The sequence below is a fragment of the Leptosomus discolor genome, chromosome 11, assembly GCF_034619465.1.
Source record: "Leptosomus discolor isolate bLepDis1 chromosome 11, bLepDis1.hap2, whole genome shotgun sequence".
In the NCBI taxonomy this organism is placed as follows: Eukaryota; Metazoa; Chordata; class Aves; order Leptosomiformes; family Leptosomidae; genus Leptosomus; species Leptosomus discolor.
In genome coordinates, this window is record NC_141401.1 from 14,422,974 (window position 1) to 14,440,210 (window position 17,237).

The 17,237-nt window shown below is 37.4% G+C and overlaps 1 protein-coding gene across 1 annotated transcript; it reads right to left on the reverse strand.

The window, feature by feature from the left end:
- Nucleotides 1–55: 55 nt before the first annotated feature.
- NRG4 (neuregulin 4) lies at nt 56–16,966 on the reverse strand. The gene is made up of 4 exons (XM_009955102.1): nt 16,957–16,966; nt 12,916–13,009; nt 4,926–5,075; nt 56–149 (listed from the first exon to the last, which is right to left on the reverse strand). The coding sequence occupies exons 1-4, from the start codon at nt 16,964–16,966 to the stop codon at nt 56–58; spliced, it is 348 nt and encodes a 115-aa protein (XP_009953404.1).
- Between the last annotated feature and the right edge of the window lie 271 nt (nt 16,967–17,237).

Genomic DNA, 17,237 nt, shown 5'->3' on the forward strand with positions numbered 1-17,237 from the left:
TTAATTAAAGAAAGCTTCCTCCCCTGCCTGCCTTATGGACTCCAGTCATGTAACTCTAAATGTACTCACTGTTGCAGCCATTGCTGTTTGTAGTTTCAACGAGGTTGGCACCACACTCTGAAGAACTTGTTCTTGGAATGGAAGCCTTCCTGACCATAGGAAACCACAGACAGACACGGGGAGAGAAAAAAAAAACAAACACACACACACATAGAGTGAAAAAAGTTATCAGTGAAAAGACAAATTAATTCAATGACGCTTCCACTGAAAAAAGTGACATGGATCTTCTGCAATAACTTTCTAATTAATACAAAACATTTTTGAGAAGCACATATTTGAGGGAGAAGAACAGAGATCAGAGGCAGGAACAGCATTCAGAACTACATGGCTTCTCCCCTGAAGTCAATGTTCCTGTTTGTCTGATTTGTCAAGTCTTTATTTAAGCAATTAGTAGATATCACAAAATTATTTAATTTATCATTAACTCTCTTAGCATCTGGAAGTGAAATATCAATAATGTGATATTTTCCACACTTTCTTGAAGAGAAACAGATCTTTTAAATAGAGCTGATCTCTTGTCTTTTTCCTTTTCTTTTAATAGTAATTGGACATCTGCTCTCTTGAGAAGAGTCATGAGCTATTCTCCTTTCTGTCCAGTTTGTGTCCTGCGGTGATAGAACGCCTCCACAAAGTCTGTTGTCTTGGACAGCTTAAATGGCTTTGTTCCTAGACCCTGTTGTTTTGGCTGGCTGAGTTCCTGTCCATCAAGATGCACTTACTTACAGGTAATTTGGCATTTCAACATGGAATTACAATGAAGTATACAAATGAATTGCAGATTTATTTTAGTTTTCCCTACGGTTTTCTCTGTTCCTCTAAGCTGTATGTGTGGCATTCAGGTCTCTACATTGTTTTTAAATAAAAGCTGGATTATGTGGAATCTATTCTAATCAGCTACCTTCTTACAGTAACCCTTGTACGATATGTTTCTGGAGAAAGAAGGCCAGATGGACCTGTAGTGAAAGGTGAATTGCTTGTAGCAAAACATGCCATTCGTTACCTCAGTAACTATGTAACAGCAAGGATTTTTGCATACTTTCCTGTTTCCCCCAGGTCAAAACAACAGGCTTTATCAGTACCGTTTGTTGCGGGGGGGGGGGGTGGTGGTGGTGGTGTTTGTTTCAAGGTGGGAAGCGGTTAGATCTGGATTCGCTCTACCTGCATACACTCTGCTCTGCTAACAGGTTATGCAGCTCCTGGGCATAAAGCCACACAGAAGCCTACTCTAATCCAAGGCATTTTTTCAGTGTTAAATAGCAAATCACTCTCATAAAACCAGTTCTGATTTAAAAAATATATTGATAGGTTAGTTTTACATTCACAATGTAAATATTTTACTATCTTTGCTAAAATAGTTGTTGGCATGATGCCATATCTTCCAGTGAATCCCAGTAGTTAGAAATAGCAATAGTTTTATGTGCTGAGCTTTTACAGGAATGTAGTGAACAGAACTGAGCATGCTCTTCAAAGATCGGGACTCCCCCTTTGCCAGAGAAGCAACGTTTATTGACTATGAAACTACACATTCCTGGACAAAACTTGATAAAATAACATAGGGAGTTAACGTACTGAACTGGTTTTCACATTAATTTTGGGTGAGGACAGTACTGTTCTTATGAATTCCTACAACATGATGTAAAATTGTTTTATAACACTCATCTTTGAGGAGACATAAAAGCGCAGTCTTTTCTTTGCAACAACATTCCTCATAATTTTTTTCAGAAAATAAATTAAAGCTACTCACTTTGCTATGTATCAACCTGAGACTGACTAAGATAGCTCTACAGTAGCCTTTCCTCCAGCAGGTTCCAGCAACAGTGGGAGGTTTAACCCTAGACTACTGTTTATCTTTTCCAGTTTTAAGCTGTTTTTTTTTCATCCCAGTCCTTGCCCACTTCTCCCTCTTTCCTCCCTCCATTCTCTGCTGTTCCTTTCACTCAGACCTTCAGTTCCTTTCCTCTATCTTTATTTTGTTCTACTTTCCATCATTCTCGCCCTCTAGCCATTTCAAACACTGCCTGCTTCTTAATCATCTTTGATTCTTTCTCCTCCTTCTCCTTGTAGGTTTGCTTTCCCAAACCATACCATCTTGATGAATCGTAGTAAATAATCAAATACAGCATGAAATCAGCTTAACAGCAGATTGCTGGCAGATTGGAAAAAATAAATCCTCAGCTGATAAAAATTTGATGACTCATCTAAATATAAAAGGAGAATTTTTTTCCCGCTGTTCAGCCAGAGCTTTTCCTATGCAGCGCCTTTCTTTTACGGGTTACTTTCACTGTTACTTATGATTTGGTTTTATAAGCAGAGCAATGAAATCCTTTCTCTCCACCCTTGTATCCTGAATAGATTTGTTGGTAGGGAAATCTGCCCCAAGCAGCCTGAGAGGAAGAAAACTTGGAAAGGAAGGGGGGTACAAGTGACAACAGGGACAAGAAAATAGAGCACTGATTTGCTAAATTCTAAAAGATTTGATGTATAATTTTAGGGATTCCATTTCCGTATCCTAAATTGCAATTAATATCATCTCTTCAGCATCCCTCCATATTGCATTACTGTTTAAACTAAAACCACACTAGAATCCTCTGCCGAAAGTGCCACAGAAATGCTTACTAACACACAATATGGGGGAGAAAACTTTCTGCTTTCTGATTCTGGATCAAACATATTAAGTGTAATAGTGGAAACTTGATAGCACAATATTTCTCTTTACATTTTAAATTTAATATATCCCGTTAAAAGGACAAGTCAAGGATGACACAAACTCTCAGCTAACCCTTACAAGCCCCAGTTCCACCTTCTTCCAGTAAGTTATGATATGGGTGGTAGATCAAATCTGGGAAAAAATTAGAATCGTATTAATGACAGCTGCTAGCAATAATGCTTGTTTATACAGCTGAAAAGAGGGGAGTAGATTGAAGTATCCACTTGAGACTCCTCTTACATGTTGGTCACTTCAGGCAAGAGATAAGGACTTTTAGATGAAAAGTGTTTCTTTCACTGATTAGTTCTCTAGCAGAAGATGATTGTGCTACCTCAGCTTCCGAAGTGTAAACGTAAGACAAGACAATTTTTAGCCAGTTACGTTCTTTTCTTTATACTAAAGAAGTTGATCATGATTTTATGAGATTTCCCAAGCTAGTCAGGTATATAAGATAGGTTCAAGGGCATCTATGTTAAGACAGAGTTGCTGCCCTTGTTTCTTTTCTAATAAAGAGGCCCTCCTACTTGTTCTGCCAGTTAGGTAAAGCTTCAGTAAATTGATTTCCTATAAAGAAATACGAGTAGTTGAGGTTCATCTTCCAACTGTCTAATGAAAGACTTGCACAGACCTGTCGTTGCTGTTATTCTAAGCTTCTGTACTTTGCAATGCAAGGCTCTTTGACCATAAAACTCAGTAGATTGTGTCTCCAGCCTTCCCCTAATTTTACTGTATGCAAGAGGAAAGGGATCGTTTCACAGCCTACCCTCTGAATTCTCTGCTCTCTGAAGACTTTTTTCTCTTCTCGGAGACAAGCTTGACTTCTAAAGAAATACTCTCCCTACCTCTGTGAGACTTGAATGAATTTTTCTTTAGTTAGTTAAAGCTGTATTCTATTCTAATAACTTTAGAGCAATCTGTAAATGTTCTTTAGTGAGCAACTGCTGTGGCATTCCACTGCTAAGACAGGATTAATTTACCTAAATGACTAAGGCAGGGGGTATCCTCTACAACAAGTTTTTTTTTGATACAAACTCTGGGAAAAACTGGCATTCAGTGGGTTTCCATGACAGCAGCCGAGGTAAAACTAGACCAGCTATTCCAAAGGTTGCTCATTGAAAGGCACTGATCAGAGAGGCTGATTTGGCAATGTGATTCTGGGAGAGCAAAGAACAGAATCGCAAGAACCTTAGGTTATCATAGCCAAGGAGAAATGCAGCATAGGAGGAAGAGGAAGAGGCTGCAAGTCTGTGATGGCTAAGAATTACAGGGGCTAGTAAGTTGCCTCATAAAGGCATAAATACATATTAACAGTATATGACAAAATGAGCTCTTACAAAAAGTGCTGTACTCTTAAAAACAAGAAGGGGCGTAGGAAGTTGACTTGCGTACATAAATGCAGAGAGTAAGTGGACAGTAAGTTTGTTTTGGTTAGGTGTCAGTGTACTGATACGCTTTACTGATACATGTACAGCATCAAATAGCTGACTTGATCCCCGTAACTGCTTACGTGTTTTCATTTGAAGTCCTAATATGCTACTAAAACCAAACCTGCAGCACCTGTGTTCTAGCACGGACATTTTCATACTACTCAAACATGGATCATCCTGAATAAACGGCTTAGCCCTCTGATTTGTTCTAGATGTTAGTTAGTTAATAAGCATCTACCTGGGATTATTCTTGAATTTGATTCTTTCCTTAGTTTTCCTTTTTAAACCAGGAGCTGTAAAGAATTGGGAGCTAATGGCACCAGTTGGTGTGGCTGCCAGTTCAATGCAGTGGAACAGTTTCTGATCCCTAAGCACTTTGGTAATTTGCTTCTACTTCTCAATCTTTCAACAACATAAGGGTTGACTAATGTTTTAAAATGTTAGCACTAACTCTAGGTAGACTGTAAAATCTCTCAGAAATGAGTGTACTACATGTATTTTTTACAAAGCAACTACAAGTAACAGCTCAGAAAAGACATTGAGAAAACTACAAGCCAAGAAATAAAATATTACAAGCAACAAGTTGAGACATCCACATTAATTATGCTGAATAACCATACCAACCTTATGGATAATTCATTACATACTTTTACATTCAAATAATTAGTACATGATTACCAGAAGAAATTTCTACTTGATTAAATAGCTTCAGCAATCTGAAGCACTTTTACCTGCAAAGGAAGTAGAATGCTCCAATTATGAGAACTCCTAGAAGAAGTAATGAAGCCAAGAAAGCTGCAAACAGGTCACCTTTTGTTTGGGACTTGATGCTGGGCAGCAAAACTTCCTCACAGCGGGCTCCTGTGTAATTCTCAATACACCTGGGAAACCAAGTTTTCTTCAGATTAGATGGTAACTTGTCATCTAATATGAAAAGCACAAAGGCTTCTTTTGGTCTTGGGTGGGGAGAGAACTTGTTACGGCATAATTCAAGGTGTATATTTGCTTCACAGCAAGTTTTCTTACAGAATTTCCACTCACCTCGTATTTCTGGAACAAAGAGAATTTGGCATGTTGGGCATCAAGTTTACATTCTGATCCACACTGCTTTTATATATTAAAACATACCTTTCATAATGCATTCATTGGATTAGCAATATACTTCACAGTGGTGTACGTTGCAGTTAAATCTGCCTCCTCCACTGGCAGATTTAATTAAATCCACCTCTTCAGTGGGTCATTTAACTGCATCATCCCACTGGTTCTCAACAGTAGTCATGCTTTCTTTTCCCCCTACCATGTAACTTTCTGGCTTGCTTTGCTGAAGAGTTAGTACTGTCAGCTAAATAGATCAAGGAAATGGGAATTCACTGACATACTGTACACCTTAAAATGCAAAAGTAGTTTATGCAGTGTAATAATTCATGCCAGAACATGTTACATGCTTGGTGAATGACCCTCTCTTGAAGAGACCTAGCTAAAAGGCTTCTCTACTATGCCTATTTTCATATCTTCTTAAGAAAGGATTAAAATTAATATGGTATTTTACCATGGTAAAATGGTATGATATTTTATTAAAAATAAATAAAATAAATGGCTTAGTAATTCATATTGAGTAAAAAATAGATAGGTCGAAGCTAAACTAATCTTCATTTGTCATATTTTGCACTTATTCTGATAGTTTTCTTAAAGAATTTATTGCGTTAGAGAAAATGGAATGCACTTCAATAACTACATTCTGCATGTATCTTTTATGTATGTAAATTTGCTTCTCTCTATTTGTATTGCTAAAGATCTTGCTCCTTCTTGCTATTTCTGGCCCTGAAGTCATAATAATCTGTGACATAAGCAATTTCAGACTCCAGCTGAGAAAAATGGGCTGAACTCTGTAACATACTTGAAGTTCTCAACTGTCATTGGCAGCTGCAAGGTATAATTTCAGATGAGGGATAAGAAGGCGGAGTGGGGAGGAACTGCCAAAAAAGAAAGATGTCTAGCATAGCTAAACAAGACAAATGGATCACCGTGAGCATACCAACGTGTATGCTTGATGTGACTCCCAGCACTGCTTTCTGTGGATTATGGACTGCTATTCCAGCACTACTGGTCTAAACTATTGCATAAAGAATTACTACTATTTCTTTTAATTCTTTACCTTTGGAAATAAAATGGAAGCTTTAGACACTAGCAAAAAGATTGAATTACCATCATATATTAAAGCTGTGCAACTGATCAAACAGCCACCATTTACTAAGGACAATGTGAGACTTTTCAAAGTTACTATGTTTGACTGCTGGGAGAAGGAAGGCTAGGCAGACTGCTCTGATTGCTTGAGATAATGTTCCAGATATTTACTGTAAGTATAGTGGCATTTCAGTGGCCTATTTCTGAAATACTGTAGAATACTTCAAGAATAGAAGTGTAGTTTGAATGGACCATTGTTCTCTAGCAAGTGAGGGAGAAATGCTTTGGAGAGCTGAATAGAGTAACAGGGATAGAAAATGGAATACAAAATTCATAGAAGTATTCTTGAATACCAGTGAAAACTGGAGAATAATGCAAGGCTAAAATGATACAGGAAGAAAAAATAAATAGGTTTTGGCATCAAATTAAGGCTCATGGAAGAGTTCTAGAGAATGAGCATAAAGGGAGCAAGTCAGTAGCCTAAAGAGAAAAATTAAGCAGGAAGAAGAAAAGACAGTCCTTCTACCTGAAGAGAGTTGCATGTGGGATTAGGTAAAAGGCTAGGGTTAGAGAACTGTCGTGATACAGCAGAGTGAGTTGGCATGAACGGTGCATGGAAGCCATATTCATGCTCTGCGAAAGACCATGGAAAAAAATTTGGAATGTGATGACACTATAGCAAAAAGGTCACTGAGACTGTAGCCACTTGCTACTAAATAGAAAACAGAACCAGATGCTTAAGGTAGTCACAAGTCTTCAAGAGCGAAAGGAGCCAGAAGGCCTGGCTGTAAGGGGAAAACTATAGCCAATATGAATCGAAGTTTATAGCAAAGGGAAAAAGGCCTACACTAAAAAAAAAGCACAAACAAAACTTAAACATCCTGGATGCTGAACCTATTAATTCTTCCTGGATGTAACAAAAACAAGTTTTAGAAATGTGTTTTCCGTGACTCGCCACTTTGATAATATCTGTTTAACTGTGTGCAATGGATTAGGGATTACAAAGCTACCCATCTACTTTCTCTAGGCTGATCTTATTGACACACTTGATGACACACTCGCTGAAAGTGATTCCATGCTATGTAGAAAATACTGTCATATAACCTAAAAATTATGGAGGTTTTCATAGAATCAGGAAAATTGAGATGAGGTATCTGTTGGTTACATTTAAATAAACAAAATTATAGCTAATGTGACCCTACCAACAGGCTCTGCTACAGTTAGGGTATATATGTTCAAATATTGGCTTGCACAAGCTTTTATGAAGTCATCAGAGCTGCTGTACAAACAGGTGAAGGACTATGTTAAATATAGAAGCAACTGACGCTTTAAGACGACCAAGAGAGGGAAAGGTTTCTACTCTAAATACTTTCCTAAAACTGGTGGGAAAGAAACTAAGCAGACTTCAATAATTAGCAGTGGAACTCACTCAGAAGATCTGCTTATCCTGTTGCATTAGCAGAGCTCTAATAATTTCAGTGGAGTTAAATACATGGTGACTGCAAGCAAGTCAGAAGAGTGGTCCCTGACAAGCATGTGGGCTATGAACATAATCCAGACCGATGGTATCTATATAGTGTCTCCTAGAGGTAGGCAGTCTTACTATACACAGCCTGAAAAGTCAGTAGCAACTCATAGTTTATCTTGTTTGTAACAGACGCCTAAAAGTAGTGCACAAGTGAAGCATGACACACTTGCAGTTGTTAATACAGCAGGCAACTGTGTTTCTGCACTTGAATGAATGAGTGCAAAAGCGAGAAGCCTGCTTCTAGGCTATACTAAGAGGGAGTTACACTAATTAAGCCTTGTGGTCACTAGGCCAGGTGTTGCTGTTGCACAACATCGGCTGCATGCCGTTAGCCTGCTGTTTCAGCACATGCTGTCTATTGGCTTTAAATGGTCCTAGTATGTAGCATTCCAAAGTTGATTTTTAAAATGGAAAAAAGGTCATTCCTCTTCTAAGAAATCAGAATTTCTAATTCAATCAGAGTTGAAAGACAACAGCCTTCAGACATCTGAGGAAAAGCTGTGAGACTAGAAACTCACATTTTCAGATAGCATCCAGATTTCTGTTTTCCTAGATGCCTGCACACGCATGCACACACACCCACACCTCCTGTCAGAGGAGATGAGCCAGCCTTAACTGTTGTAATCAAACTTACTATAGGAGCTGTGCTGGAGACAAAACACTAACATAATACATGTAAAGAAATCCACAGAATCTTTCAACGTAGGATATTAATCAAAACTACCCATATCAGCATCAATACAAGGTGGAAGGAAATAGATTGCACTGGATAAGATGTCAGGAGATAACCAGTGGGTCTGCAATTATATTAATCCTTTACAATCTGATCAGTAACTAAAATATAAGCATAACAGCCCTCCAATAACACAAAGCATTACTGCTGTCTTGTTTGCAGGTGCAGTTAGTGAGACAATGCAAGTGATTACTGCCTGATTTAGGTAAGAAGGTAAGGTTTCTTTCTCTTCCACCACCATTAAGGTGGGTTTAATAAGCAAGTATCTGACAAACTTTAAAAATGGAAGTAGGATTTGAGTCAAATATGCCCACGGACTCCCATTGCTTTAGTATTATACTATAAGAATCTTGACTTTAGTTTTCATGTAGTCTTCCTTTAGTCAGGAAAAACGTAGATGCTTCTTGGTATAAAAATTACTTGCATGTATATACAAAGCTCTCAGAAAAAGAGAGCTGAAAAATTAGCTGCTTGTCAATGCAATTCAGATTACATGGCTGATAGCTTTGGTCTGCAACAGGCTCCAAGAAGTTGTCCTAATCCATATGCTATAAGGGCATCTAGTAAGTATGAAAAAGAATTTGAAGCCAAAGTGAATAAGCAATGGCAAAGTTAATTGGAAGCCCTAAGCAGCGCTTTAAAAGGTTTTGTATTCAGACGAGTTTCAAAGCTGTTACTCTGAAGCTGTATTCATATAGATAGAGAGTAAAACAAAACTCATGCTACTACTGGAGAGAAGTTGAAGGGGTTATTTTCCCCTAGAACTCTGTTAGCTATGTGTTTATATGGCAAGCTTTACCATATTTGGCAGCGATACTAATTCTGATCACTAATACTTTTCAAACACGTAACATAATGTTGCATTTTATATTTTATGTCCCATTAAAAAGAAATCTTAATTATTGACATTTTTTGGCTATATTTCTGGTGTGTATTCTAGCTTTCGCTCCTACCTTTCAAGCTCAAAGCAGAATTGAAAAATACTAATTGGACGCTCTGTTTTCAGAAAAGCCTGGGCTACGTGAAAGTATAGTTTTGGAGGCAGAGAAAGAAGAAAAGCCCAGGTGAGTGGGAAGCCCTTCAGTGGCAACTTGCAGTCTGTATATTCTGAAGGCTTATGGCACAGCAAGTCTATCAGTCGCGGGGACATTTGAAAACAAGAATGAAGGACCCATCTCAGGGAAAGAGCCAGACAAGGATGGGGTATACCGAAAGTGATAGAAGGAATTTACATGGGATTTATTGGATTAGTATAGGACAGGTAGAGGAGAGATTGGATTAGGGTAGAAGCAAAGGGAGGGGAAAGTAGAGATATCCTTTAACCATCACAGGAATTTCAGGGAGGAGATTTCCAAGGTCTTCCTCTGCCCCTGGCAGTACTTAGCCTGAATGCACTGCCTTCTGCAGAGGATGATCCTTTCCTCAAAAGCAGAGCATTTACTATTAATTTCTGGGTGTACTGCCCTCAGAAGCAGAGGAGCTGTGTTTGTGTGATCTTACACCATCTGTGTTTTCGTCTGAAATACTGAAAGAAGGCTCTCAGAAATCTGCCATGTGTAAGACAAAATGGAAGTACCAGAGCTTCCCCTCAGACAACAAAATTTTCACTTAATTCTGCATTAATTAATGATTATGGGACAGCTGTGCATCAGGTGCTGAGGCAAACAGCTTTCAGCCTCATGTTTTATGACACACCTGAGGCAGCCGCTTTTCCATCCTTCTGCATTCTGCTGCATATTTATTTAGTGCATTTGAGCATTCCTGGGTTTGAAGTTCATCTTGTTTATGGTGACAGGTGCACCTTTTGCTGCTGAGAACATTAACTCCTTGTTAGGAAAGGAATGAGGGAAGATGGCAGCTGAGCAACTTCATGTTTTAACACACATCAGCTGTATTTAAAATCTGCTAATGTTGCACAGGGGTTCAACTAATGTTTTGTTTCTGTTTAATCTCTACCTTGTATCCATATCCATTTCTGAGAGTTAAAAGTAACTGAAACTGAAAAGTAAACAGTGGCTTTTAATTTGTTCACATGCTATAAAATATTTCTGAAGAATGATGCAGTTTTCCTAGTTACATTGTGAAATTACTTCCAGTGATGTTGCATCAGGTAATCTGGACTCTGTTCAGCACAACACATTTGTGTAAATAAGTAGCATGTCAAGGCAAATGTGTTTTAAGGTATTTTTACAGTTTGTTAGTCTGCTCTTGCTCCATTTCCCCCTTTTAATCAATGCTGTACTAACGATCATTCAGCCTTTGATTCTGAAATTGAATCAATTTTTCTGTTGGTGGGAGACGATCATTTGAGAACACTTGGAAGCTTTACATGGGATTTGGCAGAAACCTGCATCAAAGAAACTTTGTGCAACTGTGTGATGATGCCAGTCTTGGAAGTTCCAAAGCACCAAATATTTTTCTGAATTCTGCTGAATAGCGATGCATTTTTTCTGTTGTTTCTATTCACATCACTGCTGATTACCAAGATATCTGTGTGTAAACAACACCTTTCTCATCTATAATTAGCCTTCTCTGACTGATTAAGGAACATGCTTAGAATGAGGACATGCTTAAATAGAATGCGGCTATTTAAACCCATATAACTTCATAATCAACCACTAGATACAGAAGAAAAATACTTGATAATTTAAATGCAATAAGATCGCCTGAGTATAACAGAAATGCTCTTAAGATGTTACTTTTCTGCTTCAGCAGATTATAAAATCCTCTAGAATGTGAATTACAAATGGCTTCATTTGGAGCCCTTTTAAAGTGGAAATTATCTATGCTGGCTACCTTGTGCTCCTGAAGAATGAATTGTTCTGAGTATTTGTTACTTCATATTTATAGTTATTGCATCAAATACACCTTCCTCATTACACAGTCTAGCAGTAGTTGAGAGGATGCTTTGAAATTGTGTAAGTGATGCTGTTTAGTCTAACCATTCTTTTTTCATTTAAGTATTTTAATATCAATAATATGGGATTCCTTCTAGAAAAAAACACTTCAACATTTTACTTTTTGTGTGTGCAGTATTCATTTCACATTGCATAAGCCTGCAAGGTTTAGCAGTTAGAATAAATCATCATCATACAGCACTTCCGAGCTTTATCCTCACTTCTGGATCTCACTCATTGTATGACATTGGGCAGTATGCTTAACGACAGGGTTATGCTGTGTATACTTTTTCAATGAGCATTTACCACAGAATTCCTGCTTCTCTCCTCATCTACTAGATGAGTTTACATGCTTGAGTTTAAATGTTTAAATTGAACTGTCCCAAACAAAAGAAAGAAATACTTTAGATAGGCATCTTAGAAAAGATTTTATTTCCTTCTTCAACTGTTTCATCCAGTTATCATTAGTTATAGCTCAAGATTGAAGGGGGAACAGAAGTTGCCACTGAAAAAAAAAGGTATGTAATACATGTCTGAATGCCTGTTACTGTGTCAAGGAAACCCATTAAATTAACCGTAATTTATTTTGATAAACAGTAGCTCAGAATTAGTAAATGCAGAACCGTGAAAAGTTAGAATTTAAGTTAGCATCATCTTATGTCTTGGTAAACCAGAAAATAAAAGGATGGGGCATTATTTATGCAGGAAACTTATCCACATGCAAAACCAGGAAGAGCTTCTTTTCCAGTGTGCTACATGGGCTTCAGAGAGCTGAATGGTCATATAAACAAATGGTGTAAGAAGTATCATTATCAAGTGGTCTTTGGCTGTCACTGTAAAGCTGCCCTTGGAGTATGTCAGTTAGATTCAGAGAACATACTAAGTCTTGAATTACATTCTTTTTTTCCCTGAAAAGATTATATTCCTTTCTGCACCTCCTCATTGTGTTCGGGTCAGGCCATTTTATATTATAAGAATTTTTGCAATATAATTCATCTGGAAGAAAAACTGGGAATGTACTTTGCCTTTCTGAATGCCTTTCCTACAGTGTGTATTCCATGAGGCAAAGGGTACTTTGTTCCTTTCTGTATTGTAACGAGGGGAGGAAATAGGGCTCTAAATATAGATATCCTGAATGCACACGTAACTGAGTACTGTTGCACCTGTCAAACAAGTACACACGTTTATTTTTCTCATATTGTCCTGTCTCTGCAAGCTAAGTAAGTAATCTGAGCATGAATTACTGAATGAGGAACAGTCATAGGTAATAGGTATTTTCTTTTATATAACGCCTTAACAGTAATTTCTTAAAGAAGCAAAGTGGGCTTTGGACAGCTACTGTCCAATACTTAAAACACACAAACTTTAGTTTCACTGACCTGCAGAATGGACTGGATACAGTAGGAATCATATAACAAATCCCTCCATTTAGACAAAAAGATCCATAACTGGTGCCACAGAGTTCTTCATGATCTTGAAAATAAGACCAAAAACAACACAGAGGAAAAATAGAGACTTCTGTATTTTTATCAATAAAAGGAGATCTTAATTATATTTTGGGGGACTGGGGGTGGCTTCCTTAAAAAACAAAAATAAAACCAAAACACACCAAAACAAACCATCACACACAAACAAACAACACCTTATGAACAAATAAGGTATCAGTCTTGCCTTCCAGGCCAGCAACATATACCACCATCTATCTTGCAGAATTGTTTCATGTAACAATATGCAAAAAGATCACAGATTTATCACCGTATCAGACGTGAAGCACCTAAATTATATGAATAAATTTCTCTTGCAGTGAAGGGAACTTTTGAATTCTCTGTTACTTCATTTGCCTTTCATGACCACAAACCATACTGAGTACAGTGATTCCCACCATGACCTGTATGAAGTCTGGTTTGTCAGGTTCCAGTGGCACAAACTGTCTTTAACTTAACTAGCTCCTGTGAGAGAATCGGAGTCAGTACCAATAAACCCAGCGTAGTCTCAGGTGTGGACGAGGACTTTCTAAGACTGCTTCAGGCTGTATTAAGAGCTGAATCATAGTGCAGTTGGACACCCCCAGGTTTTCCCACCCCAATTTTTGACAGCCAGTGGAGGAGCTCGCCTATGCAGTGTCACTTATGTGGAAGACTGCCTGTTACAATGTAATTTCCACAGATCTCAAAAAGGCTTTTTCCTAACTCGCTATCTAACTGTACTATTTCATTCTTTTTGAAAGCAGTCTAAATTTGGAAGTTGGACTGCATATTTTTGTGATACATTTAATGCATCAGTAACTCATTTTATATATATGCAAATATTTTTATATATTTCTTCAATCTTACGAAACCACAATATCTCAATTTAAAGAAAAATAGAGCAGTCTTCTGACATCACAAGCATGAGAATGCTGTGTTACCTCGCACCCTAGGTGTTGTTTTTGCTGTTATTTCTCCCAGAAGTTCTGAAAATAAGAATTCTGCTGTCTCACTATGTATGTATAGAAGACATGTTATATACAAAATATAGTGTTGTATAAGAGAAATCAAGATCTAAATTTTCTTATTTGTCCTTCAGGAAAAAGAGTTAGGGTTCCCCTTTATTCCTGTAGAAAAAAACGTGAGAAGTGTGGCCATAAGACATACTACCCTAGGGGGAGCTTCTACAGCTTTGTATATAAAATAAACCTGACTTTTCTAAGAGTAGCAGAAAACCTTGGCTACTTCTAACCCTGTGCAACAAAAATATCATGCATCCTGCTATGCTCTGGACCACCTCTTGTAATTCCACTCTTCTCCCGTCTTTTCATACAGTCTTCTATTTCTATGACAGCATATTGACATACAAGTGTGAGTAAAGTCCTTGTAGTATTTTAAGACAAAGGCAGTTATACCACAGAGCTCAACAGGAACTCAGTTTCATGTTCATGTTATCAAAGTGCTACCATCCAAATGGTAGATGGACCTTTTAGCACGTGTGCAGATAAATTAGGGAGCTGGAGGACGGGGGAGATAAGGCTGGAAAGATTGTTCATGTTTGACCTTGTTGCATTAGCTCAGGATGTGGCATAACAGAAATGTGTGTTCTGCCCTACCTTGTTAGATGTTAAATGGATTTTTTTTTAACTCTGAAGCTTTCTGTGCTTGTCTACTGGCAATTCATTTACTGCATGGTCACTATTAAAAGACTTAAAATTATTTTGCATGGGTAACAGTATAATTGCAATAGGAATAAAATGGTAACAGGAAAAAAACCTAGGAGGTTTTTAAACAAGAACTATAAATTACTTTATTTTATTCTATTCAAGCATAACAGTGGAACTTCTGTGACAGTGTAATTAAATCGAAGGCTACATCCTTCCTTAAATGAAGAGAGGGTTTTGAATACAGTGTATCAGGATATCTCTAAAATTTTAAGAATCGAGAAAGAAAAAGCAAAACTCTCAACTTTGACCTGTTCTCAACTCTATTAAGCATCTGAGGGAGTTAAGTGTTGTTGAAATTCTACTAGATGGAAAAGTGGGATGATAGAAGGTAGGCCGCACAGAAAAATCCCTTTAGACAGCTCATGGAAAGCCTTCAAAGAAATTCTCATGAGAATTAATGAGAACTTGTTAACCTCCTTAAAATCCTGCCTTATGGTTCTATTTCTTTTCTTCATCTTTATGCAGAAATAGGCCTGTCTCACATTGGCATAGTGGTAAAGTACTGAAGAAAACTAAATGCCTGAAGTCATTCAGGTCTCAGAACACTTGGAAGAATGATTCTCTCACTGTTACGGTGTGATCTGTGTATTAAGGACCAGCTCTGCAGCCCAACTAGACACTTCTGTTCCGGCAAAATACCTCAGGCACTCTGTGTTAGGCCTGTTGGAGAAAAATGAGAGGGGGTGGAGAGAGAGAGAGCAAAAAGTGCCTAGGAAGCCTTCAAAACCTTTTTGATTGTAATTATAGACAATTTCTCTATAAGCTGTTTCTTTCTAGACCTAATCTTCTTTCCAGTGCTAAAGGAAAAATGGTAACCTTAATTTTACCAGCAATGAGATATCTGAAGTAACCTCTTCCATGTAAATCAGGTGCCCCATTTTCCATCCAGTTGTGCTTTTCATTAGTTCTACTTTGTGTATTAATACTTTACTACTACTAATTGAAGGTACCAGAGTAACACAGTATAAAGGAGATGACAGAATTATAAAAGAGAATAAAAGAAAACTCAGGATGCTCTAATATTAAAAAAAAAAAAAGCTCTAATACTTAAAAAAACCCCATACAAAACCATATATTATTGTACTCCATACCCGCTTTACTGAGTTTGGATCAAATTTGAAAGCTACAGCTCTATTATTTATAGACAGGAAAGTATGAAAGCAATAGTTTATCCCTTTAAATTTATAGTCAACGATGCAAAAGAGTATACTGGAGAATCAGAAGGGGTTCAGTACAAGCCAAAACCGAATTACATTAGCATTGGTGAATGTGTTATGATTTTTCATGAGGTAAGTCAATACATTATATTAATCTAAAAATGCAAATTGTATGCTTTGAAAGTCAAATGTATACTACATTCAGACCGCCATAATCAAGATAGGAAAGTTTAAGAAGTCAAGTGACGATGAGCATTTAAAAAAAATACAAAAGATGTATCTTTTCAGCTAATACAACTGTAGAAACTCTATCAACATATGCTCTACATAATCTATATATGTATTTTGATATATCCTTCTATGTGAGAGATTAAATAAAGAGAAGTAGGACAAAAAAGTTACTTTTAAAAAAAGTTAGTTCTTGGTGGGAAGAGAAGTGAAGAGGAATGAAGCAAGAGTGTTCTTTCTAACGCTAGACTCTGAATACTTAAAACTGGCAGAGGTAATAGCAGCCTCTAAATACACTGATTCTCAATTATTCTTTTGAAAACCTGTCCCTAAACTATCTTGTCTGTCTGCATTTAAACTTTTGTAACCTGACTGTCCTATCTATTTAAAAAAAACACAAAGTCTCAACACCACCTTAATCCCCCAAAAACCAAGCCAACCTTGATAAACCACATGTTGACTCTGCTGTTTTGTCTAGTTCAGAGGCTAAAATACTATAGACTGTCTAATCTGAAGTCTGCTAAAACAAAAAAGGGGGAGGAATGGGAAATGTTGACAGAAGATAACGGGGCTGATGCTTGCTTGCTTCCTCACTTATAAGCAACTTTGAACTGTATGCTAATCAGTCTCACACTGTGAAGTACTAGGATTGACCAAAGCAAACATCTCCTTAGAGAATTTGTACCACTGACTGGTGGAGTCTAGTTTGCTAACTAGTAACTGATGACAGCCCTGCGGAGCAGTTGTGACAATCCCAAAGGCAGCTGTCAAAATCAATGCAATTTCCATGAATTGTAATTATATATGTATACACATCCAAGTAAAGACTTGGAAGAAATTACCTGTTCGCATATTATTCCGACAACAATTTTTATTCTTGGTCAGAGGCTATTCTTCTAAAACGGCACCTAAAGACAAACATGTAAATTTAGCATGTCATTTTTAATCCTGGTGACTTTCTTCCCTGAAGAAATAACTGTTGGAATGCATCTTTCAGTGTTGTACTTTGACAGTCGTAGACTGTTATATTATATGTAAGTTCCATTAATTCCAGTTAATGGCAAACATTCAAATCTACTGTCAAGTTCAGTGAACTCCTAAGGGCAGTATTACAGAGTAAAAC

Coding starts and splice junctions, on each gene's coding strand:
- NRG4 (XM_009955102.1), bottom strand. Junction 5,076..12,915: donor GTATCCAGTCCATTCTGCAG/GTCAGTGAAACT, acceptor TTGGTTTCCCAG/GTGTATTGAGAATTACACAG. Junction 150..4,925: donor GCATTCTACTTCCTTTGCAG/GTAAAAGTGCTT, acceptor TCCTATGGTCAG/GAAGGCTTCCATTCCAAGAA.